Consider the following 26,563-nt stretch of genomic DNA (forward strand, 5'->3'; position numbering starts at 1 on the left):
GGCATCCGCCACCACGTTGGCCTTTCCTGGGTGGTATTTAATACTCAGGTCATAATCCTTCAAGAGTTCCAACCACCTTCTTTGCCTCATATTCAATTCCTTCTGGGTGAATATATACTTCAGGCTCTTGTGGTCGGTGTACACATCACAGTGTTCGCCATACAAATAATGTCTCCAAAGTTTCAAGGCGAACACTACTGCGGCCAACTCTAGGTCATGTGTCGGGTAGTTCTGTTCATAGGGTTTCAGCTGTCTCGAGGCATAGGCTACCACCTTGCCATCTTGCATCAGCACACAGCCTAGCCCGTTCTTGGAAGCATCACTGTAGATGGTAAATTCTCCCGTTAAGGACGGTAATGTCAAAATTGGGGCAGAAACTAACCTTTGTTTAAGCTCCTGGAAGCTCCTCTCACACTTGCCGTCCCAGATAAACTTGGCCCGTTTCTTAGTCAACTGGGTCAAGGGGGTAGCTATTTTGGAGAACCCTTCCGCAAATCGCCGGTAATACCCGGCTAATCCCAAAAAGCTTCTTATTTCCTTGGCGTTGGTGGGACGAGGCCAATCCACCACCGCTTCTATCTTCTTGGGGTCCACTGACACTCCTTCCTTGGAGATTATATGGCCGAGGAACGCCACACTGTCCAGCCAGAACTCACATTTGTTCAGCTTGGCGTACAGCCTCTTCTCTCGAAGGATTTGTAGCACCACCCTCAAATGGTCTTCATGTTCCTTCCGGCTCTTTGAGTATATCAAAATGTCATCGATAAAAACTATCACGAACTGATCCAAATATTGTTTAAAGACTCTGTTCATCAAGTCCATAAATGCAGCCGGGGCATTGGTCAGTCCAAAAGGCATAACCAGAAATTCATAATGCCCATACCTGGTTCGAAATGCAGTTTTTGGCACATCCTCAGATTTGATCTTCAGCTGATGGTAGCCTGACCTCAAATCTATCTTGGAGAAGACTTGGGCGCCTTGCAGCTGATCAAACAGGTCATCGATCCGAGGTAGGGGATATTTGTTCTTTATGGTTATCTTGTTCAATTCCCGGTAATCGATGCATAGCCGCATACTCCCGTCTTTCTTTTTCACAAATAGGACAGGAGCTCCCCATGGCGACGCACTGGGCTGGATGAACTTTTTATCCAGGAGTTCTTGTAGTTGTACCTTCAATTCCCTTAACTCAGCAGGGGCCATCCGGTAAGGAGCCTTGGAGACTGGCCCCTCTCCTGGTGCGAGGTCGATTGTGAATTCGATCTCTCGGTCTGGGGGTAATCCTGGTAATTCCTCCGGGAAGACATCCGGATATTCTCTGACTACTGGAATATCTTCCAGTTTGGTCTCTTTCTGGGTATCCATTACACAGGCCAGATAGGCCATACACCCTTTTCTCACAGCCTTTCCAGCTTTCAAGGCAGAAATAAAGTGTAGTGTAGGAGCATCTTGAAGGGGTATATCGCCCTGAAAGAAAAATTCTTGCTCCCCAGGTATCCGAAATACCACCCTCTTGTGGTAACAATCAATGTGGGCGTGATACTGTGACATCCAGTCCATGCCCAAGATAATATCAAAGTCTTGCATGTCAAGCTGTAAAAGATTTGTCTCTAATTCTTTTTCTCCTATCTGAATTATGCAATCTTTATATTTAGTGTCAACAATTGCGGTTTTCTGAAGGGGTGTAGCAACATGCCATGGTTCCACTAATTTCTCAGATGTGCTATGTAATTGTCTGGAAAAGCTAACCGACACGAAAGAATGCGTAGAACCAGAATCAAATAGAATGAGGGCAGGAACCAAGTTGACCAGAAGTGTACCTGTCACCACTTGATCGCTAGCACTGGCATCCTGTCGAGTCAGTGCGAAAACCCGAGGGTTACCCCTCGATCTCTGGTCCTCTGGTGCAGTATGTCTGGGCTCGTCCTTCTTTCGGCTAGGGCAGTTGCGGGCGATGTGTCCTGTCTGCCCGCAAGAATAACAAGCTCCGGTCTTCTTCATGCAGGTACCCCTGTGGTTTCCGCCACAGGTGGGGCAGCCTCTGCTCTGTCTCTTCTTGGGCACAGACCCCTTGCTGCCTCCAGCCCCACTACTCGGTGCTCCTGATGACCGGGTCCTCTTCAGGTCCTCCCTCTCTCTCCCGGACCGTATCAGGTCAGCCTCAACCTTCAAGGCTCGGTCCAGTACATCTTTGTAGCTTGAGAATAAATGGGAGGATATTCGGGACCGAATCCCGTACCTCAATCCCTGCTCAAACCGGTTCACCTTACTTCTCTCATCCTCCATGAACTGGGGGCAAAATCGTCCCAGTTCGTTAAATTTATTGGCGTACTCCAGAACGGACATCTGGTCAGTCTGGGTTAGTGTCAAAAACTCATTCTGCTTCTCCAGGTGCACTGAGTCCGGAAAGTATTGATTGTAAAACATCCTCTTAAAGTCCCTCCAGGTGAGTCTGTCAACGGCATAAGCCGTCTCCATGGCCGTCCACCAGTATTCGGCGTTTCCTGTCAGCATAGAGGTCGCCAGCCGGACTGTCACCTCATCAGGAAAGTGGAGGGCTCGGAACATCTTTTCTATCTCCCGGATCCATGTTTCAGCCGCCATAGGGTCAGACCCACCCTCAAAGGTCGGGGGGTTCAGTCGGCGGAACCTCTCATAGCAGGAGTCTGCTGATGGCATAGCGGCCAACTGCATCATCTGCTGCTGTTGCAGCACTTGCGCCATAAGCTGATACACTCCGGCTAGGCCTGCCTGACCTGCTGCAGACCGTGGAGTATTCGGGAAAACTGACCGCTCGCTGGGCTCCGGGGAGGGTGGTCTCCGGTCGTCATCCATATCTTCCTAATGATCACCTAGCAGTCAAAATTTTTTTAAAGTGAGGTTATGATAAACTAGCATATTATAACATTTTCTATGACGGTGACATTCTTAACTACCCTTTTCCTTAGGCATTTTATGGTTATTCTATTGTTTAACCTAAGGCTCTGATACCACTAGATGTCACGCCCCGGATCCGGATCCGTGACACGGCCGTGCTATTGCCGACTATCGCCCACAGTAGCACGCAGCCTCATACAGGGGTAACAGGTAGCCAAAAAGGATTCATCCTTATATATATATTAAAAGTTTGCAGTACAACCTTCAAGTTTGAAACCAAAAATACAGAACTTCTATGCTATTCAAATGTACAGAAGTATATAAGCTTCTCCAAAAATACGAAGCTCTGTAACAAAATAAAAACATATCTGATGGCGATCACTGGTGAGGATCTGAAAGAAAACGAAACATAAACAGATGTGAGCTACACGGCTCAGTAAGTAACCTGTCCTAATCCTGTTATGGATCATGTTATGTTATTAATGTTTCCTAAGCATTTATTTTAAGTATATATGTTTCATACATGATATGTTACAATGCATAAGTAACTTTAATGATCTCAGAAGCTATGGCTATGTATGCAACATGATGATACTGATATTATAATCATGCATGTAAGTTTATAAAGTCTTAGCTAGCCCAGAGGCACTATAATGGGCTCAAAGATGCTACTGAGAATGACTGAGCCGCCAGTGGCTGAATAGTAACTGAGCTGCCCCGCCAGTGGCTGAATAGTAACTGAGCTGCCCCGCCAGTGGCTGAATAGTAACTGAGCCTGCCCCGCCAGTGGCTGAATTGGAATTGGGCCTGCCCCGCCAGTGGCTGAATAGTAACTGAGCTTGCCCCGCCAGTGGCTGAATAGTAACTGAGCTGGCCCCGCCAGTGGCCGAGTCTGACTTCGCAGTAGCATCCGAGAGTAAAAGGACCACGGCATGCCGGGGGGCACGGTTTCATATGCATATAATATGAAAATTTTGTGATTTGCACTACTGCTTTGTTTAAATTGCATACTTATTATGCCAGGATGATTATTAGATAAACATGCATGTCAGCTTCTCAAAACCCTGATTTACATGTTTAGTCTACTGGTTGATCCGGTAGGATTATGCAGGATTACTTACTGAGCCGTGTAGCTCACATCTGTTTATGTTTCGTTTTCTTTCAGATCCTCACCAGTGATCGCCATCAGATATGTTTTTATTTTGTTACAGAGCTTCGTATTTTTGGAGAAGCTTATATACTTCTGTACATTTGAATAGCATAGAAGTTCTGTATTTTTGGTTTCAAACTTGAAGGTTGTACTGCAAACTTTTAATATATATATAAGGATGAATCCTTTTTGGCTACCTGTTACCCCTGTATGAGGCTGCGTGCTACTGTGGGCGATAGTCGGCAATAGCACGGCCGTGTCACGGATCCGGATCCGGGGCGTGACAGTTACTCTAGTAGTTTTTCAAACATTTCTATGATGAGTATTTGTCCCTGTGGAGCTCATATGAAAGAAATTGATGCCTATTTTGTAATTTTCACATTTATAACCATATATTATATGGTTGCATTCAAAGTCCGCAGAAATATGAGACACAAACTTGATATCAGAAGTACTAATAATTAATTGCTTACATTTCCATTTAATTTTGGATAATGCGTGGGATATATGCTATTATGATTTATACCTAGGTTTCTTATTATTTTTTACCTAATGTTACGCAAGAGGGAAGTAAAGCCTAAATAATGGCACATTTTGGTGGAAGAACAGCTTATTATGTTCATAACATTATTCTTATGGTATTTTTTGCATGTTTCATTCGTACTAGTAGTTTGTGTAAGCTGCATAATCTATTTCAATCGTGAAATGCAATTTCTGTAGTAAAGGCTGAAAAATCTTATTTACTATTTTTAATTTTAGGATGCTGATCGAGTTCATCATCCACTTCTTAAATTTCTCTTTGTTCGCTCATTTGAACCATACTATGGCTTCATCAAATCATGGATTTATCGAGCTACCGTTGATGATCCTTATGAAGAGTTTTTTGTAGATTATTTACCGACTTCAAATGGTGCAGTTGACTCTCCTAGTGACCTCTCTTTAACATTCATCAAGGTAGTACATTTTCATTTCCTCTTTCTTTCCTGTTTTGAGTCTAAAAATAGGTAATTTGTGTGGAACATCCTTTTCATGAGTGCATAGAAATTCCTGTAACACCTTTTTTGAGGATACGTGAACATATGGAAGGTTTAATATATATATATTCTATTTCTTATTTCTAACTGTATGGAAAGTTGAAATTCAGGTCCGAGATTGCGTATCAATTCCTTGTTTTCTGAAAGATGTTTGTCGTCCCCTTCTCCGAGCGGGACAACAACTTCAAGTTCTTGTGAAACTTCTCAATTTATGCAGTCTTTCTGTCAGTCAGGAAGGAGCTTGTATGCCTTGCGATATTGCAGATCTTGAGGAAATTCTTCCTTATTGGTCTGGCACATCAAGTGACTCAGCATGTCTTATGAACTCACTAGCTTTTACCAAAATCAGAGTAGAAGACTTAATGCATAAGAGGGACGCTCTTTATAAAATGATGCTGGAAAAGCTTCAAAGTTTTTTCTCAAATTTTATTGTCAGAAATCAGCAGATCAATCGCAATGTAAGAACCATATTCTCTTTGCTTATCACTCCTTTGGTATTTGTGCACCTGTGACATAGATTTGTTATTACTGACAGCCAAATTATTGGCCTAAGCTTCTTGTTTTGGCTTTCTTTCAGCTGTATGGTTATGATGGTACCCTAGGTCAATTCTGAAGAATTATATCACAGCTTTTCTAATCAGAGTTTGCTGTTAAAAGTTGATAAAAATTATAATGACATTTATTGCCATATTTTGATGCTTCCAATGTGCTACTGGACTTCAACTTCAATTTCTCATGCAATTGTGCTGTAATTCATTAACTTGGTTGTCCAACTGAGCTACTAGGGGCCTCCAAAAGCATCACATTACCAGCTTGCCCTAGATTAAAATAATGGAGAGGGGACAGATTGTCAAGAGTCTCTGAAATGTGAACCCTGTCTTCTAGCACTCTCTCTGTGTTCGACATCTCTTCTTCTCTCTTTTCCTTTTCTTTTCAGTGTTTGGAGAACATAATTTTCTGTTGTGAAAACAGGTGTTAGTGATCTTTACTCTGTGTCTAGGATCACTTTAAGGGACACGCCAGTAAATAGTACAGTATTAGACAGCAATTCAGGCTCATTATTGAAAACATGGTGTCAGGACTAATGAAAGAAGAATGCCCGAATACTTGAAAGAGCAATGCTCTTTGAAGAATTGCTTATGGATGGAACTTTTATTGGCTTCTAGAGTGTTGGCAGATGGTTACAATAAATTGGAAGACCTTATTGTTCAATGGAAACATGCTTTCCTTAAAACAAGTCAGGTAAATGGAATAGCAATATCTGCATGTGAGGGTGAGGTTTTCGTAGAATTTTGCTAGCTGGTGATGTGCTTCTGATTGAATAACAATATGTTTAACTCAAGAATTGTTGTCTACCATCTTCGAGGGCATGTGGCTTTTGATGTTAACTTTTGTGGTACTTTGTTTTCTTTGTTTTATTTTATTTTATTTTAATTTTTGTGATATGTCACTAAGGTATTGAATTTATTATCAAATGAAAAGCTGCCAAGGTGGCTAGGCGTTCTTCAATTGGTAGGGACCGAACTACCTAGTCCTTATTCAACTCAAAAATTGTTATCCATCATCTATGCGGGCATGTGGTTTTTGACTTTGATTTTGTGGTTTTTTGTGTTCCTTTGTTTCTTATTTTATGTTTTTGTGATACATTACTAAGGTATTGAATTTTATGTTCAAATGAAAGCTGCTAAGGCAGATAGGTGTTCCTCAGTTGATAGGGACCCTAACTGCCTGGTAGCAGCCTAGGTGCCTAGGCGGACAACTTCGTGACTTAGTTCATCTTTTAGAAGGACAAAAAAATGATTTAAAAGGTCTAACACACTTAACCTTCTTTTTCTTTAGCCACGCATATAAATTACCAAATACATCATCTTAGTATGATAGGAGTTACGATTAATTAAAACCATGGCATGTTTTCATCATATTAATCGACCTAGTAAAATATGAGAGTGGTAGGTGATAACAAAAGCAAACTGCTAAAAGGTAAATTTGAAAAATATTAGTTTGCTAAGTCTGACAAAAATCATAAAGCTCGTAAGCCATAATTGAAATTCTGTATTTGCATTCCCAAGAAAAGGGGATTGCAACAAGGAGGAAAACAGAGAACAAAAAGAAAAAACAGAAAAACAGACAAGATTAGAGATTGAAAGGGAAGAAAAGAGGAAGAAGCGAAGAAAAAGTAGGATCTTTCAAATGAGAAGGGGAAGAATGAGAGGAATAACATGAAAAGAGAAGAGGAAGGAAAAAAAGGAAAAGAGTAAGTATGAGAAATAAAAAGATTTGGAGCCTTTGGATAGTCAAACGACTGTCGACAGCCTACTGGAGGGCTGTCAGCTATTGAAGGGCTATTGATAGGCTTGAGAAGAGACCTCAGAGGCTTAGCTGGTGGAGGGCTATGCAGAGAAGGAATAAGCAGAGTGACACTATATCTTCAGCTATGCTATTTTACTTCTAATTTATTTATAATAACTTCATCTCATTCACAACTCATAGTAGTGAAAATGAACTAAACAAGAGAGAAGAAAACCAGGAAGCATGGGTACTTTGAATTATGTGCTGTGTCTATATTGGATAAATATCAAATACTAGTACTTGTTGGATACTTCGTAGATGTGTCTGATACTTGTGTAAAGTATTGTATTTATCAATATTAAACAACACTTAGAATACTTTGGATACACACAAGAAATTTCCCCAGTACATCAAAAAATGAGGGAGAGGGTGTTTTCTTTCTTTTTTTTAAATATTAACCTTTTAGTGGTGATTGATCAATGTTGTAGTCCATAATGTTAATGTTAAATTATGAAGTATATATTGGAGTCTGTAGATTTGAATGAATGATGATTGAGTGATGAGCTTGTAAAAGTTGGTGCTATCATGTAAAGTGTGGGCTATGTTATTTTTATGGCCTACTATTCTTGATGGATGATTTATATATATGTATTTCATACATTCATATCCTACTTTTTCAAGTTATGTTGTATTGCTGTATCCTTATCCTGTATGCATGTCCATTCTTCACCTGTAGAAAACCAAAAAACAATGGGTTGTATATGTCTTCTAATGTAATATTGCCTAGTTGGCCACCACCTAGGCTGTCTAGCCTCTCAAAGTGCCTAGGCGCCTAGGAAGCGCTTTTGACAACAGTGATTAATTGAAAGTAGAAAAATATTATTTACACAGAGGAAACTAACTGAAGCCTTGCTATACAAATTAGGAAGCTGTAGTTTGCTTACATTTCTTTCATTTTCAAGTTGATCTGTATTCTATGTCCTATATGATTCTTCTTTGAATGATATGGAAATTGTGTAGTACTGGTAATATTATTGTAAGTGTATGCTTGCAGTCTGTTTTGATTGTTTTGCCTTCTTATTTCTTGGTTGATCATGCTGCATTATCCCCATAAAATCTGATTATTACTTTGCAAGATTCCTGTTAAAGTTAATGGGACTGCAGATTATTGTTTAATTGTTCATGTTTGTGCAGTAGCTTTTCTATGGTTTTAACTGAACGAATTTTCTTCAGGTAATTCCTTTTGCTAGCACACCTAACTTGCTTGGTAAAAGAAGAGATGTGAATGACCTGATTTTTTTGGCTTCTGATGAGGACTTTCTTTTCTCTGGCACAGCCGATGAAGAATCAGCAGCCAATTTGTAAGATTCATCTCTCATTTTTTTTTTTTGAAAATTTTCTCCAACAAACATGTCTCTCTGTCTGAACGCCAAACCCCTCCATCCATCAACCTGTTTCTGGTTTTATCAGTTGACATATTTCTGATTCTAGAGACTCTGTGTCTTATATTTTACTTTTTTAAAGTTGCCTATCATGTGCTTTTTACCATTTATTGTGGTATTATGTTATGAATATATTCAGCTGTTTTCTTATTTCAGGCCATCGGTTCAAAGAGACAAGGATGCTTCTTATACATCTGAGGACTCTTCATATGAGTTGGAACCATTACAATCTTCAGAATGTTCTTCTTCATATAGTTCTGTAGAGGAAAATGAAACTGAGGTGTTTTTCAGGTTACATGATGGTGTACTACAGCCAGAACATTTTCTGCTTTCAAATCTATCGACATGTTGTACCACTGAAAGTGTACTAGAGAACTCCTTTGAAACTGAAAGGCCATATTTTCAGATTTCGTTTCAAAATAATCGTAGAACGGTTCCTTCCTTTCCGCTTTCCAACCGGGCTTATAAGGATGAGAAGTTGATTCAGATTCCTGTTTCCATTCAATCAGGGAACATCAGGAGTGCCAAAATGTCAGATTCGGTATATGAAGCTTATCATTCTGGTAGATGCTGGCCATTGGGAGGACTTTCGAAAAATCCATTTTATAACTATAGGAACTGTATGGATCGAAAAGAACCACACTTCACCGAGAATAGCCTACAGATGACTGATGGGAACACGGAAACCCCAGAAAGGGAAGAATCGGTTTTCGGTGAAGTGTCCATTCCATTGAATTCGAGGTCAGATACAGATAAGAAGGTAGAATTTATGAATCACAGAAATGGACATCTTTCTTCGCATATTCAGAAATTATGGAATTCCAGTGACTATTATGATCTCAGTATTAACCCCATGGTGACAAAAGCTGCTGGGCTTTGGAAAAAAGCTCACTACTCGAGAAATGGAATCTTCACAAAAAAAGAGGGATCCGATCTCCCATACTTTGACTTCTCATCAGTGATAGTTCCTTGCAAGGCTTCTGCTGGGAGTGTATTTTCCAGTTCTGGACATGGTTTTCAAGTTGAGGCTCCAGTTGTGAACTCTGGTGTTTCTTCTGTGCAAGTGAATGGAAATTCTGAGGGCAACATGCAAGATAATATGGCAAATCTGTCAGTTTCAAGTCCTGTTTGCTCATTATCAGAGGGAAACCATATATCAGGGATTCTTTCACAAAGTGCTTCTGGTGGTGCAGCATGGGCACAATCATTACAGTATCCTAGTGAAAGCGCCATGCTCAGTTCTAGAGAGATTTTGGATGGTTCTTCAATATTTGAGATGCCACTTTATGTCACTATTGACAAATGGATGCTTCAAGAAATCTTGCTTCAGTATCCTTATGATTAGCACTTTTATATACATAGACAATAGTTTTCTGGTTCAGCGTGATATCTACTGGTTTGTCCTTTTTCCAACATTTTGGAGTGACCATATCCCTTGCATGTAAAATTGTCCTTTTCTTTAGCAGGTTTTATGTATGGTTAAGCTTGTTCATTCATGATAGCAAATTTTAAATAGCATATTATGTATCATGACAATATGACCTTTTTGTTCTTCTTTTGCTGGTGAGTTGGGTGCCAATAGACCATTCTTTTCTTATATGTTACATCATCTTGGTAGACAGAGAAACATAGGCTATTTCCTGTTATCTACATTTCATATATTACATGCTTTCCAACCTAGAATAGAGTATACCAATACAAATTGTTTTGCTGGTCCAGTATGCTATAATGCTAAATGCTTATATATGTCTAATGGTTTAAGTCATTAGCATCTTTGCATCTTCCAGAAAATATGCCCTAAATTGAGGGTGGAATGGAGTAAAAGGATTCATGTAACCAATTAGTTTGGGATTAAGGCTTAGTTAAGTTGAATTGACTTGTAGGTTTAAGTTAGCCTGAGTTTAGTTGTTCAGACCTTATGATTACACAAGTATTTGGTTTGCAAAGCTTTCACAACACAATGGGATGATTTCTTGTATTCTAAGATTGACAGTTTGATTTGTTAAGATGCTTTGTTCAAAAACAAATGTTTCTTTCATGAAGAATTGGAAACTGGGATTGAATTCTGTCACTGAATATTTGAAGTTTTATCTTATTTGTGGATTAAATTAATGATAAAGATTTTGTGCAATCTGAGCATATTGCTTGAACAAGTATAGAAAGTAGATCCTAGTTACTTATTATGCATGGAAGCAGAGGGTAAGAGCTATTCAAGGGTAATTATTATTTGCTTGGGTTAGACTGAAAAGAAAGTCAGAGAATTTTAAAGGCACAATATTATGCTACTTGGATTGGAGAGACTACCATAAAAAATGTACAAAGAAAAATATGATTCAGCTTATGAAAATTTTAATTGGGACTCAAATTAGGTGACTCATCTACGACCTGCTGATTCCTTGCTGATGAGTTTCTCTAAGCTTCTTTCCATTGTTATCTGCTATATGGTTTATCTGAACGATGATAGTACAAACTGTTGCTACACAGATTCCATTCTGTGTGCCTTAACTAAAATAGGTATAAGTATGTCAGCAACTTCACTTTAAAGTTGCTTGATGAAGGATTTGATCTGCATGAACATTTATTGGCATTGCGGCGTTACCATTTTATGGAACTAGCTGACTGGGCGGATTCATTCCTTATGTCTCTTCGCAATCAAGTACTCTTGTAGTTCTAACTTATGGGAACTATCAAATCCTATAAAATTATTCTACTTATTTGATTGATAGGAACCAAGTAAATTTCTTGATGATTTAATTGGTGCCTTTTTTTTATGCAAGAAATGGTCTGTTGTTGAGCCAGAGCAGAAAATAGCAGAAATCCAGGGGCTCCTTGAGTTGGCTTTGCAGAGATCTTCATGTGAGACTGACCAATACAAGGAAAGATTATTTGTCTACATTAAGGGACAGAACACGATGCATCTGTCAGCTTCCATAACTGGTACATATCTTATTCCTCAAAGTATATTGCCATTCAATTACTGCACTAGTTGAGGGCTTAGAATTTCTTCTTAATCATTTTAAATTTTTTAATTTATCAATTCAAATTGCAGGCATCCATGCATTTGATTTTATTTTGTTGGGCTACAGAGTGGACTGGCCTGTCAGTATCATTGTGACACAAGATGCATTAAAAATATATGCTGAAATATTTGGTTATCTTGTTCAAGTCAGACGTGCTGTTTTTTCTTTAACTGATGTATGGTACTGTTTAAAGGTAATAATTTCTAATCTTCCCTTTTGTCTCAGTCATTATGCAAATAGATGTAATTATGATCATGCTGTGAAGAGTCATTGAAGGCTATTTCTTATTCTTTCAATGATTCATTGGTTACCGAGGATAAAAATTCTAAAGGCATGTATACCATACGCAATAACCTTAGCATCCAGTCCTAGTAATATGGGTTTGACTAACAGATATATATTTATCGCAAGATAACTAACCATAAGAAGATTATAAGCTTTCTCTTTGAACTTACCTGTTTTTTCTACCTTGGTAAGGATTATCTTATAACCAAAACTTTTGATAGTTTCTCTGGTCATCCCAGCAGTAAGGAAGAATACCATTCCATACAATAAGCACCCTTGCTTTCAACATACAACATTTGGAGCATTTACTTTTCTCAAAGAAGCTTATGGAAATCATTGAAGGGTTTCTCTGGAAACATACTCTGCCACTTGATTGGAAGGAAACTTCAAGAGTATTTTATTTGCTTGCATTAATTTCTTGTCCTCTATGTATCACCTCCATTTTATTTAGCCCCATTGAAGCTCAGCATCTCCATAGGAAAAGATTACATAATAAAGAAATCAGGTCAATCTCATGTTTTCTTGTATCTGTATCCTGTATTACCACACCCTAACTTTGTTTGACTATTTGTTTGCAGTAACAAAAAATTTCAGGATCATAATTTTCTTTTTTGGCATTATTTGCTTCTTGAGTTAAACTTTTCTTGACCAATATATCATGGGAGTTAAAAATTTGGGAAATTCCTAAACTATTTTTTGTTCTGTAAAATTATATAAGAAGGCTGAGGCATAAAAAGAGTTGGCAGACTCTCAATGAGGGAAGGCATAGGTGTCATAGCATTAGGACTTCCATCAATTTTTCCAAAATGTTTAGAAATGTAAGAATTTATGGGGAATACAAGTAAGTTAAAGGATATAGGTTTGACATTTGGAAGTTACTAAATTTATTATCAATCACAAATTTCATAAGCTAATTATGCACGACTCTTAATGTTTAGTGTAAAATACAATATATTACCATCTTTAGGTTTGGGAATTGAGTTCATGCATGCCATGTCAGAATGAAGAAAGAAATCCATGCTGTTCCTTCCATCTGACTATGGAAATAATCAAAGCCTAGTATGCATGCTTCACATGGTAGGTATAACAGCGTGCCACCTGAAAAAACAAATAAAAAAAGAAAAGGTTCTGCATAACTCATGAACCTCTTAGGTTGGTATATCTTTTTGTTATGGTCCTATGAATAACCCTTTGGTGGAAAAGCAAAAATAGTCAATGTTGCACAATTTTATTGAGATTACCATGATATTTATTATAGTTGTACAACTACCTTATTGAATGTTTCTCAGTGGGATGGTTTATACTATCTCACTGATCATGAAATACCATACCCAGGAAATATTTTAGTATTAAATTGAAACACCGCAAAGAGTATTTCTAGTTCTGTCCATGAGGCTCCAGTTTGCTTGGATCCATTTTTTATTTCCAGAAATACCCTTTGTGCATATCTTCAGCTCAGATCTTGCATTGAACTCCTACGGCAAGGTTTAAAGAAGAGGCAGTGCACAAGTTGAATATTTCCATCGACATGCAGAGCATGTGGCAAATTCTAGTACCCAAGAAACAATCATTAATATTATCTTAGCGGTTGATACCTATCAAACGTGGATTAAAAAAACGTCAAGATGGGAAGGTATGAGTGGTATCGTATCGTTCTGATGCGAAATCGGCTTCGACATGGGTCTAGTGATGCTGAAAACCCTATACACTGGCATGTATTGGCGTATGACCAATGCACGGTGGTACCTTACTGATTGTACCAGAGCATGCCAACAATTTTCTTGAAGCCATCAGTTTCGTTATGTACCATCAGTACCGGTACTCTAATAGTATCATATTGTTTTGATAAAAAAAGGATGCTTGATTTGGTTTCGATATTTAATGCATGGTATATGATAATGGAACACGCCGCCTAGATTGGCCAGACCATTTGTTTTTAACCATGAATTGAGACAGTACATGGTCTTAGTATGAGTTTATGCTTGAACCATTCCTTATTGGGCTGATTACTGAGCTGTCTAGAATCGACCTGTTCCAAGCAATTTGGCTTGGTAGGGGACCTATACTGGTTTAGGGCCTCAATTATTTTGGGAGAAAGGGCCTGATGCCCTTTTGTCCCCTTGTTTCAACTGTAAGAGAGTAAGAGAGGAGAGGAGAGGAGAGAGGGAGAAAGTGGAAGGATGAACAGGAAGTCAGATCTAGGTACACTTCCCTTTTTTTGTTACATCCCATAAATGGCATGAAATTAAAAAATATCCGAAAATAATGCCAAATTTTGTATTTTGGCATGATTTCATGACAAGGAAGTTTTAAAAATTGAAAAAAAATATTTTTTTGGTCTGCTAGTACTTTAAATACGGTTCTAATACTGTACCATATTGATCTCTTATAGTATGCATTTTGTACGGAGATTATGAACCAAGGTATGCTGAGCCGACTGGAACTGGTCGGTTCAGCCCATACCGGACCGGTACCCGACAGGCACCGGTCTGGTACAGCCCTTAAAATCGGTTCCATACCCATACCGGTGTGAACTGGCCCAGTTCACACCGGTACGTTGGTGGAACCAAATTTTGCCAGCCTTTTTTCTCCGCGGCCGATAACGCTGTCTTCCTGGCCACAACGCGAAAGTGGCACAGGGCCACGCATTTTTCCGACAACGCGTGGCTGTCCATTCAATTTGAGGTTGGCCTCTCCCCGCTCGGCTATAAAAGCCGAACGAGGAGCACATTTCAGAGGCGAGGCAAGGGAACGGAAGGGAAGGGATTAGCCCAAAAAATATTGAGGAAGGGAAGGGTAGGAATTAGCTAAAAAAAGATGGAGGAAGGGAAGGAAAAGGAAGGCATCCTGCAGAGGAAGAGAAGGCGGATCGAGCAGGGATCTTGCAGAGGCTGCATGCAAAATATTGAGAAGGTGAGAGAGCGTCATTTTCCTTCCCAAAAAATCCAGCAAAGGCTAATTAAGGTGTGGTTTCTTTTTTCTATATATTTTTTAATATTTTTTTTAATGTGCTTAAAAAAATACCAAAAATTGCCAAAAAATAGAAAATAATGCCTAATGTTTCCATTTCGTCTTGAATTTTTTTTATATGTCGTAGATCTATGGACAATGCGCATGGTGATTTTTTTTCAGAATATATATAATTTATATTTTAATTAAAAATAAAAGTTTAAAAATTATTTTTAATAAAAAAATTAAAAAATAATTTTTTTTAAAAAATAGTAGTGCATTGTACATAATTTAGAAGTTATTTTGGAGGCAGAATTTTTTTGAAAAATTTAAAGTAATTAAAAAAATTAAAAATTAATTTAAAATTTAAAAATAAATTAATGTTCTTGTAGGAATGGAGCCATCAAGGAGAGGACAACCCTAGAGCGTGATATTGGCTGGGAGCATGGAAAGATGCTCGATGAACGACACTAGTTTCAGTGCAATAACTGCTGTAAGTGCTTCAAAGGAGGAGGGGTAATCAGGTTAAAGCAATACTTAGCTGGTAATTCCCGTGAGGTATCTGCGTGCCCCAAATGTCCACCGAAGATTCGTCTGCTGATGAAGCAGAACCTCGCTCAAATCAAAGCAGCTAAGGAGATGACTGCCAAGAAGAAGGTGGAACGCCAAGCCGCAGAGCCACTTTTTTATCACTTTATGGAGTCAAAAAAGGTCGAGAGTTCAGATGAGGAGGCACAGATTCAGACTGCCATGCGGACGAGCTTGGATGATCAGTGGCAGCAGGAGGAGGTGGCGAGGCATCGGACTCGATTTGGGCTCTAGTTTTACGAGTCGGACGTCGTTTTTGGTGGAAGCAGATAAGATCTTGAGTTCCAAAGGACAACCTCATTTAGTAGAGGACGTGGCCGGATTGCATCTATCCTGGATGATTTTGGTAGCCGAAAGAAGTCTTCCGGAGGGATTCCATCGGGAGCGTCAATCTATAATGTAGATCCGCATGCCTTCTCTAGCAGAGATTCGAAGCAGCAGAGGGTAGACACAATATGCAAGAATGATATGTGGCGAGCTATTGGATCATGGTTTCATTTCAGCCACATCCCCGTGAATGTGATAGACAATATGTACTATAAGTCTGTCATTTCCGCCATACAAGCTGCTGATTCTGGTGTCGATTCTTTGGGCCTGAAGAATATCTACGGTGAGCTACTTGACAACAATAAGGAGAAGCTAGAGAAATAGATTGTCTCCTACAAGAGCAAGTGGCCCACATATGGGCTCACTTTGATATGTGATGGTTGGACCGGTCCGACAAGGCGGAGCATCAACTTTTTTGACATACTGTGATGCGAAGATCTTCTTCCACAAGTCAGTTGATGCTTCGGGTAAGGTGCACAATGCCTCATATATCCTCAGACTTATGGAGGAGGTGATTGATCAGGTAGGAGAGAAGAATATTGTGCAGGTTGTCACTGATAATGGCCTACAATATATATTGGCGGGGAGATCTTGATAAAGCGGCAGCCACATATTATCTAGATCTCATGTGCTGCACATTGTATCGACCTCATGCTGATGGACATTGAAAAGATCCGTAGAGTGCAGCATATGGTGGAGATAGCCCAGCGCATCACCAGGTATATTTATAACCATACCTGGGTTCTTTCGCTGATGAAAAAGTTTGCAGGGGGAGAGATTTTGAAATCAGGAGTCACACGGTTTGCTATGAACTACATTGCATTTGATAGCCTTATCGAGAAGCCCTACATCGGATATTTGTAGTCCGGAGTGGTAGTAAAGTAGATATGCCTAGGACGACACTGAAGGGAGCAAGATAAAAGACTTGGTTACAAAACAGTTATTCTGGCAGTGGGCCATTGCGATAGTCAAGGCTATCAAACCATTATATAAAGTGTTGCGGGCTGTGGATAGCGAGAGGTACTCCCAAATGGGCTTTCTGTATCACATGATGGAGAAGGCAAAGGCTCAGATCATGGAGACAGATCCAGCCCATGCCCAGGAGTACATCAACATCATTGAGTAATAGTGAGGAGCCCAAATGGATAGAGAATTGCATCTAGCAGCTAAGCAATAATATTGATAATTATCATGATGGATATATTTGCATAATTTTTCTAAGACGGTCTTGTCTATGTGCAGCATACTACCTGAATCTCCGGTTTTAGTATGAAAATCGAATTGGTATGGATGAACTTCTGGATGCTCTGCGTAATGTTATTTACAAGATGGAGTCTGATCCAAAAGTCGCCGCGTCATGTATAAAAGAGGTAACTATGATTTAGTAGCATGTGCAAGTATATCGGATCTTCTATTATTAACATAGTACAACACGCTTCTTTTTCACGGACCAAATTATTTAGAGAGGGCAGCTATAGTTTTGGACAACGACGAGCTGTCGTGAGTAAGACAACTATGAATCTAGGTACAATACAAATCAGCAAGACATTTTTGTAGCTGAATTATCTTCAACTATGAGGTCATCATATATGTAATTATCTTCAATATTTTTACAGCTGAATGGTGGATTCATTTTGGCGGATCCATAAAAAATCTTAAGCGGATAGCTATCCAGATTCTCTCTCAAATGGTCTCTCCGAGTGACTGTGAGTGCAACTGGTTCATCTTCGCCCTCATCCACAGCAAACAGAGGAACTATTTGACACAAAAGCGCCTCAACGACCTTGTTTATGTGCACTACAATCAGCGGTTGAAGGTAAAATACATTCAGAAGAAAGTGGAGCTCAAGTATATAGATCTCATCTATAGGATTTTCATAGATGATGACGATGATCCTATGCTCAGTTGGCTTGTGGGTCAGCAGCAGGAGCCTGAGCTTGACGAGCTAGGATCGCCTCCGCGATCAGTCGACTTCATAGCTAGCGAGGCTAGGGTCGATCCACAGCAATGGGTTGAGCGCAACATTCCACGCACTTCCACAGCTGATCAGCCGCAGCCAGAGGGGAGCCAGTCACCACATGACTGGTATGACACATCCTCTTAGAGAGGATCGAGAAATGCTCAGACGAGGATGCTCTGGTACCCGGTTGACTCAGTTAGGAGGGCGTCAATCCTAGCAAACGAGAAAAAAAAAGAAAAGGGCCCCAATGGAGAGTGTCGAGGAGACCTGGACGAGCAACGATAAATGTTCTGGTGGTGATGGATCTGCTAACTATGGAGGGAGTGGAAGACAATATGGTACTACTTATGAGACACAGCTGGAGGTAGGTCTTCGATACACCGGTGAGTTCTAGTTTACACATGCTATACAAGATAGGGACTACGGTAGGCCATTTGATAGATCCTAGTCGGATACCATTGCATATCAAAGATGGAATCCTCAAGGTTCTTTAGGAGGACAAGATGCAGTTGTAGATGACCTCGTATATGGAGTAGGATCCATAAATGTATCAAGTTTCGAGTCTTCCTATTATCCGTGGCCTCAGGCAGCCTATGGATATGGTGCATCGGAGTCATCTTTCGGTGGCTACTATCCTATGTAGCCTGAAGGGTTTTATGGGTTGGATTTTGCTGTCGGCATATTCGGATGGACCCCTCCACAGCCATATTATCAACAACAGGATACCTCTCGAAGCCAGAGCTTCAGTGAGAGATCCGAGAGTTTTTATGATTCGACGCACATTCTTCGGGGATTGAGCATACAAGACGACAACGCCGCTTGGTGAGAGGGATGGGTTGATCTGCCTCCTTATTATGTTAATGATCCGGATATCGACGAGAAGCATCGCCATTCGACCTGATTTTAGATATCCGAGAGTGTTTTAAATATATGTAATTGATTGTATCTTAATTTGAAGATATTTTATGTTCTTTATTTCATGATTTGAATTATTTGAAAGTAATAAGATGCATCTAGTTTAAACCTTAAACCTAAATATAGAAACATCAAAAAAAGATCCAAAAGTGAGAAAACTTCCCCCCTCCCAAAATAAACGCGCCCCGAACCAGCCGAACCGATTCGGTACGGTACTGGTACCGTACCAGTACTGGTGCCCATTGATATGTCGGTACGGTTGGTACGGCGGACATTGCGAGTATGAACCTTAATTAATAGTGTTGCTAGCAAATGTTAGAGTATTAGCATAGATTTCTTGTGTGCCATGTAAATTGTGGCACTAATTCTATCGTTGTTAGATTATCATCGTTTAAACCGAATATATATGTTTGATTTGCTGCAATGCTTTCTTCAAATGATACAGATTTGTATAAACATTAGAAATTGCATTACTTATGTCATGTTGGCCTATTTAGTGATATCTAGAGTAGGACTTTATTGTCATCTGCATAAGGAATGAAGGGAAGAATAGAGGGACCAAGGGAACTAACCAACATAAGTGTCCAACTAGAAGAGTGTTGCATAAAATTATAACATGGTGTCATTCTGATTCACTCTTTCTACTTGATTATACACACACAAACAACATCAGTACGGTTTCTTCTAAACCACTTTCTTAAGTCATGTTCCGTAGAGTCCTGAAATATTGACTGTGTGAATTATCTGCCCATGAATGTAGTTAAGAGTCCTTAAATATTAATTCTCTTATAGGTTGAGTTTATGGTTGATCAATTACATTTTGCCATATAAATGTCATAAATTAGTACAGTATCTGAACCAATCACCTGATATTGGTGCTTAACAGGCCCTGATGCGTTCAATTTGTCGCGGTCGACATAAGAACTCTCATGTAATGTTGGACTTCAATATCTTAATGAAAATGAGGTAATTGGAGCAGTTTTCCTTTTCTTTTTTAATTTTTGTATTTGTAGTAATTGCATTCTCTTTCAGTGTGTTTCATGTGAGCTATTTCCTTGTCCTCATTTGATAGTATAAAATTAGCATTTCTATATGTTATATCTGGATGTCTCTCAGCAATTCTTTTTTTTTTTTTTTAGTTCATAATTGAAGAACTCCATACTTTTTTCACCTAATGTTGCTCAGACTTCAGTTGTAGGTACCTTCTGCATAGTTGATGTGTCCATTCTGGTGATCTTTCCTGCTTGTGCTCTGGCAGCACCATTTAATTTCCTTATCTTTTCTTGTCCTTATCTTCAGCCTTTTTACACAAACAGTAACCCCCATTTTGTATCTGGCCTTCTTAGAACTTTATTTCACATAGGGGATAGGCTCCAGTTGGGGGAAGGGGACAGTTTTATAGATGGCTGGAGGATTGGTAGCATTCAGATGAGCCAAGCTGAGCCGAGCCAAGTATTAGGTTGCTTAGGCTTGTCTTGTTATGTAAAAGGGGTAACTAAGTTTCGTTCTAGCTTCATGGTATGTTCAGGCTTGTCTCATTTGTCATGTGAACCAAGCTTGAACAAGCTTCTTATTGAGTGGAGCCGAGCTTGTATTCATCTTTCTGAGCTTAAGTTGTTCAAACTAGCTCTTTCGTGAGCCTAGCTTTAAAAATTATCCGAGCTCAGCTCTTCTTAGCTGAAATGATCTTGAATGAGCCATTATCAAGCTGATCCTCAGCTGTTGATGTATAGCTCGGTTCTTTTATGGCCCTAAGCATTGCAATTTTTCCTTTTCAAAATTGTTGTCTACAGTTTGATTGGGCTTTTGGCCTATTATTTCTACTGTCAGAGTGTATAATTTCCTACATTAAATTATTCCACCTCCCTCGTCCCATAGGCTCTTCCCAGTTGAGGGTAAAGTTAGGTTGGTGCACAAGGTTCATGGACCTCAAACCAGCTAATTAATATAATAAGCCATGCCCTATTAGCCCCCGACCAAACCTGTATGTAAGTTTCTGTCTTGCTCAAATTTACCATGGCCTAGAACTATCTTAGGTTTGATAAGATTGAGAGCCTGAAGAAACATCCTTTCCTTCATGGATCACGGGGACCCAAATTGCCGGGGTAATGCTTTCTTGGTTTTGTTTTGTATTTGTAGTTCCAATTTATTGATTTTGTATAGTTGATATGACAATCTTAAGAGTTGATGCTAATACTGTAGAAAATCTCGAAAGAGGCAAATTAAGAAGAGATGGTTAAGGAAGTGTATTGGAGGGAGCAAACGAATAATGAGAAGAATGTAATGGCAGGAACCTACTAAACCACTAGAGAACATGGAAAATCCACTGAAAGCTTCAATAATATGTAAATTCTGTTATCTACATTTATATTAGGTGCCTTGTGCCATTTAGATTTAGAGTTCAGTTTAATTTCAACCTCAAACTCTACCATAAACAACTCTAAGTAGCAATCAAAAACTTTTGCATAACTAGCTTAAGGGATACAAAGTAACTTCAAGATGGCTGACAACAATAAATTAGAAAGATGCTCCCAGCATGGCTGCATCACCAAATGTCAAAGTAATAGTTATTGAGGCCTTTAGGTACATATATTTAAATAACCAAGATCCACCAATGGTTTTACTTCATCTCTCTGCACCTGTCAATATCTTGGCCATACCTTCTCTACAAGAACCTAATTTGGTCATCTCAGTAGAGCTGGAAGTTTTAAAGGACAAGCTTCACAAAGGTAACGGTATCTGTCTGAAGTTAATAACATAATTTTATTGGTGAACTCCTCCATGTGGAGGATTATCTTGACATCTTACTGCTTTTAGCTTTTGACTGTGACTTTCGTCTCATATATCCATGTCACGCCATATTAACTTATGTGTTCTGTCATGCCATATTAACTTGTGCGTTATGTCATGCCATAATAAATTGTGTGCTGTGTCATGCCATACTACCTTGTATACTTCATGCCATATTAAACAAAAACTATATACATCGATCCATTCTACTATCTTATTTATAGAAGTTCCAACAGTTTAGTAGCTTTACCTTACTCTGTCGTTCTCATTATTTCTAGGCAACAAATAAATCACTTCGTTTCTACACTACAACAATATGTGCACTCACAATTATCAGATGTGTCATGGTGCCAATTTCAACATTCCCTCAAGCATCAGGTATAAATATTTGTTTAACTGCTCAATTACTTCTACTTAATTTATGTCCTTGCTATTTCTACTCACTTGTACTATACAAATACTTGAATGGTTTTAAAAACCATGGTAGGGTCCCATACTTACATACTTTCTGTGAGCAAGTTGGTACCTTGTGATGATATAGGTCAGTATGGGTGGTATGTACCTGCGGGTATGGGGCTGTACCAACCACTACTTGAATCCCTTCTTTATGGAATGATTTTCACCTCCACTAATGTCAGAAAGGATTTACATGCTTTATGTTTCTTGAATGAGGAAAACTGATTGTTTCTTGTCTAAGTAAATGTGTGCCCTCATTCATCTCATGGGTTACAACAGGATACTTTTGAAGATGCCTAAGGGGGGCAATAGTTGGTTAGTTTTGCTTATTGTTGAATATGTCAAATTTTTAATGCTTAAATATTGCATTACATTTTTCCTTCTTTAACATATATTGTTTTTGTTTAACATACATCGAAGATTGTCAAGGCAGACAAGTGAATTGTGGGTATTTGAACTTCTTGAGGGAAGAAGGAAAAAAGAGAGACAAAAACAAAGGAAAGAAGGTGAAATAGATGAGGAAGAAGAGAAAGAAGGAAAAGAACAATGAAAATGAAAAAGGGAAGCCAATAATAAGGTAAGTATAAATAGAAATTAAAGCAAGAAGGGAAGGTAAAGAAGAAGATGAGAAGGAAAAATATATGGAAAGGGTAAGGGGGAAGATGTAAGAGTATAAAGGAATGATTGGTAGAAGGTGGAATGATGAATGAACTGGAGTATTGGAGCTACTTGCTCTCTTATTTTAGAACATAGGTTTATTCAAAAGTGCAGAGGATGTGATGTCGTAACTTATATTAATTTCTACATGGTTCATGAAGAGTAAGAATTTTACACACTATTCTATTTGTGTTTTAAAGCAAACTACAGTTCAGCACTCATTCTGATAGCTTCCACTTGAACAACAAGGTTCTGCATATTTGAAATAAACACCTATCTGTGTAGTCTTTTAATTTGGATGTATGGGAAAATGTGAAATAATTATCAATAAAGTAAAAGAAAGAAGTGAAAAGCTAGAAACAAGAAGACTGTAGCAAGGTATTTTGACCATCCACACCTTTCTTCTATTAGATTGTTAGGGCAAACCTCAGTAATAAGGAAGAATGACCAAAGTACCCCAAGTGGAGGACTGAGCATGACGTGTTTTAAAATGTGCACGGACCGTCCAATAAGGTTCAAACAGATTGTTTGGACAGATATCAAAAATAGGGGGTCCTTATGACATACATGTGGGCTTGAATAACCTAGCTATATTGAAAGCATAAGAAAAGACATCTTGAATCTCAATCCTTTTAAGATTGTAAATATTGAAGATTACTAGCGTGAAATGTCAGCTCTTTCTTTAGTTGTCTTAAGGAGGCAAGGTTTTGGTAAACATACTGATGCACTAGAAAACCTATGGACGATGGTGGAATTTATTTTTAGTTTTTCTCAAGACTTTTTTTTCTATATTTCTGTCAAAGTACGAATCATCAAAATTAAAATTTCAAAGAAATCAAACTTTCTGAAAATGCTAATAATTAATATCTATAAAGAATAAATTTTAAGAAAATGATGTGTAATTATAAAGAATTAAGCATTAAAATATCCAATTCTATAAACACAAATTGCGCAGAAATAATTAAATCTATTAGGAAGCATATAATTGTATAGACCAAATGCACAAGAAGAAAGTTGTATGCTAATCTATGGATTTAAAAGAAAAGAAGCTAAGGAAAGCATGATATGATATGCCACAGAAAAGTATTATCTTTATTAAAAAAGTCATAAAAATTAATATTATGGCATAATGATCTAAGAAATAGGTTGGACCCAAGGAATGCTGAACCGGCCTGTATCGGCCAGTTTAGCTTGTACCAAACTGGTCCGGTCTTTGACCGGTCTGGTGGCGTAAAAAACGGTACCGGCCCGTACCGGCTAGGCCAAATTTTTGTGGGATTTTGGATACATAAATCAGGCTGAACCAGTGGTACCGATTCGAACCAGTCTGAACCAGCACCGAACTGGTTCGGTGGCCAACCGGTACGCCTATCGGTACTGGTTCAGCGATTCTTGGTTGGACCTAATCAATTACTAGTTATATTTGGACTCAGCCAAATCAAGTAGGGGCCATTAGACTGATGCTCAACCTAATTTAACAAAATCCAATTATAAGCCAAATGCACGAAAACTTGGAAGTTGAATAGCATAAAGGGTAAAAACTTATACCAAACGATGAGGTGAGGAAGGGTGTAAATTGACAACAACAACTAGCTCACTGTACTCCACAATAGTGAGGATCTTTGCAACTACTATTTTTTAGGGTTCTTAACATAGGCAGTAACTAATTAAGAATCACGGTTCTCAGTGCTGCTGATGCATGTTGTAGGGCTCAAATTATGCCAGGCTGTGCTGCCACTTGGGCATGAGTATGAGTAGTGTTCTTACAATCTGGTTTGAACTGGCCAATATGGGGCCATATTGGTTCATGTCCAATGCAAAAGTTTAAAGTTATAAATTAATTGAAATTAATTCGCCATGAGACATCTTTTCGAGAAGGGAGGAGGTTCACATGTTAACACATCAAAAAGACAATACCTAACAAAATAATACAAATTATGCACACAAACATAACAACACCTAAATAATTTCAGCCACAGCCACTTACAGCCACATAAACACACCACAGCACAGACGAAACACAGTCAAGCATGTCTCTAGGTTTCCTATATTAAATGTACATTTAGAAAATCCTATCAGTTTTAACATGATTGTTCCGTCTATTTTCGATTCCTCACCTAGAAGCTCCTTTCAAATAACACAGAGTACAAACAACTACATTATGATGTGGCTTCTATCGGAACCTACATAATATAGTTTATGATACTAATCACAAATGTATATGGGCTCAATAAGTAATCATTTATGAGCATGAACTTGACACTTATGACATTTTAAATACTTTGATTATACATGTTCTACCACTTAATGCAGATATATCTTTTATTTTCCAGTTGTAAATGTCTAAATTGCTCAATTAAGTATTTCTAAATCAGCTTTAGTGCAATGTTGTTTAATATTATGGCTGTCTTACCTAAATTTTTATTTAGATATTTGTTTTTTTATGGGACAATGTTTTATAGGTCAATGACGTACTGGACTTAGAATCAGTGCACATGTCATATCTTGCTGATGCGTTGCACATGTAAGTAAATAATATTCCTAAATACGTGGATTTTTTTTTCAAAGGCAAGATGTTCTACTGCATTGAATGCTGTGACTTCATCAGTTAAGTCTCAATGATTATGTAATCTCATGTGAAATTATTAGCATTACCTAGCATATTTTCCTATGATGCATTCTTGTGAACTATGGATTTTTGCAGGTCAATAATTGATTTCAAGGATAACTTCCATTGGGTATCTGTTGTATAAACAAAATTTATAAGCAGTTTACGGAAAATAGCTGATTGCCTATTTTCAGCTTCTCTTCTGGTTGTGAACACTATATCATGTGCTTATGGATAATTATATAGACAGTGAACTATGTTTTTCATACATGTCATTACCTACTTGATTAGTTTGTTACTTATTCCCTTTATGTTCATTTTTCTATGCTTGGATTGTTTATTAGCATTCTGTGGTTAACTATGATAAACTCTTGCCTCCAATATTTTCTCTTCCCGTTCTTGTTCATTGGTGCCTTCGTCTCCTTGTTAGTCATGGTTGTCTCTTGGAATGATACCTGCTTGAATCTAGCTACCAAAATATGTCTCTGTACTTCCTAATTTCTCCTTTTTCTTGTTTCTCCTTTTCCTCCTCTAAGACTTGAAACCTTGACCTGGATAACATCGAGCAGTAAAAACACCAGATAGGTAAGAGCGTCTTGGTAGAAAATCATTTTTTGAAATGATTGAAGAATGGTTGGGAAATGTAATGGGGAGGCTTGGTAGGAGCTTGATTTCAGGTCTCTAGTGAGGAACTTAAAGTGTTTCCTCCAAGTCTGGTGGAAGATCAGGAAGATTAGATGGGGTAATAGGAAATATCAGTCCTACTACATAATTTTCCATAATTTGATTTAAAAAAAAAACAGTTTTTTCAAATTGTACTGATTCTCCTTTTTCTTTGCTACTATGTAGTGATAATGTTTCTTTTATATTTGTGTTTCACAGACTATTGCTTATCTTTATTGGTTAGTGATACTCTACAACTCAACTAAGCCTTGGTCCCAAACTTGTCGGGGTAGGCTGGGTACTGATTCTGTAACATGAAGTTTACTAGTTCTGACTCATTTCAGTGAAACACATGTTTTGCCTTCCAGATGTTTTTTGTCTGTTGAGACAAAACCGGTAGCTCTTATCATCAAAAACATTTTGCAATGTGCATTGGACTTCCGGCACTGTTTCACTGGAGGTGATTTGGATGATGCAACCAATGAAGCAGATCCATTGAACTTGCGATCTCAGATAAACTTTTCTCAGGTATTTTATTTTCTGTTGTATGTTACAG

General features: G+C 38.5%; 1 protein-coding gene across 3 annotated transcripts in view; it reads left to right on the forward strand.

Annotated features, from left to right (window-relative positions):
- The window catches only part of LOC103722329, a 44,004-nt gene that overhangs the window by 16,023 nt on the left and 1,418 nt on the right, over nucleotides 1-26,563 (forward strand). Inside the window, exons 3-13 of one of the 3 annotated variants that reach the window (XM_039131010.1) lie at nucleotides 4,784-4,978; nucleotides 5,169-5,516; nucleotides 8,581-8,708; nucleotides 8,946-10,118; nucleotides 11,304-11,445; nucleotides 11,567-11,726; nucleotides 11,839-12,002; nucleotides 19,720-19,799; nucleotides 21,902-22,001; nucleotides 25,199-25,260; nucleotides 26,227-26,402. In XM_039131010.1, the coding sequence (XP_038986938.1) occupies nucleotides 4,784-4,978; nucleotides 5,169-5,516; nucleotides 8,581-8,708; nucleotides 8,946-10,118; nucleotides 11,304-11,445; nucleotides 11,567-11,726; nucleotides 11,839-12,002; nucleotides 19,720-19,799; nucleotides 21,902-22,001; nucleotides 25,199-25,260; nucleotides 26,227-26,251 (2,577 nt within the window). In that variant the 3' untranslated portion in view covers nucleotides 26,252-26,402. Of the gene's footprint in view, nucleotides 1-4,783; nucleotides 4,979-5,168; nucleotides 5,517-8,580; nucleotides 8,709-8,945; nucleotides 10,119-11,303; nucleotides 11,446-11,566; nucleotides 11,727-11,838; nucleotides 12,003-19,719; nucleotides 19,800-21,901; nucleotides 22,002-25,198; nucleotides 25,261-26,226; nucleotides 26,536-26,563 lie in introns of those variants that run through there. The other 2 variants (XM_039131009.1, XM_039131011.1) reach the window with 2 other exon arrangements.

Source organism: Phoenix dactylifera, chromosome 10 (genome assembly GCF_009389715.1).
Source record: "Phoenix dactylifera cultivar Barhee BC4 chromosome 10, palm_55x_up_171113_PBpolish2nd_filt_p, whole genome shotgun sequence".
Lineage (NCBI taxonomy): Eukaryota > Viridiplantae > Streptophyta > Magnoliopsida > Arecales > Arecaceae > Phoenix > Phoenix dactylifera.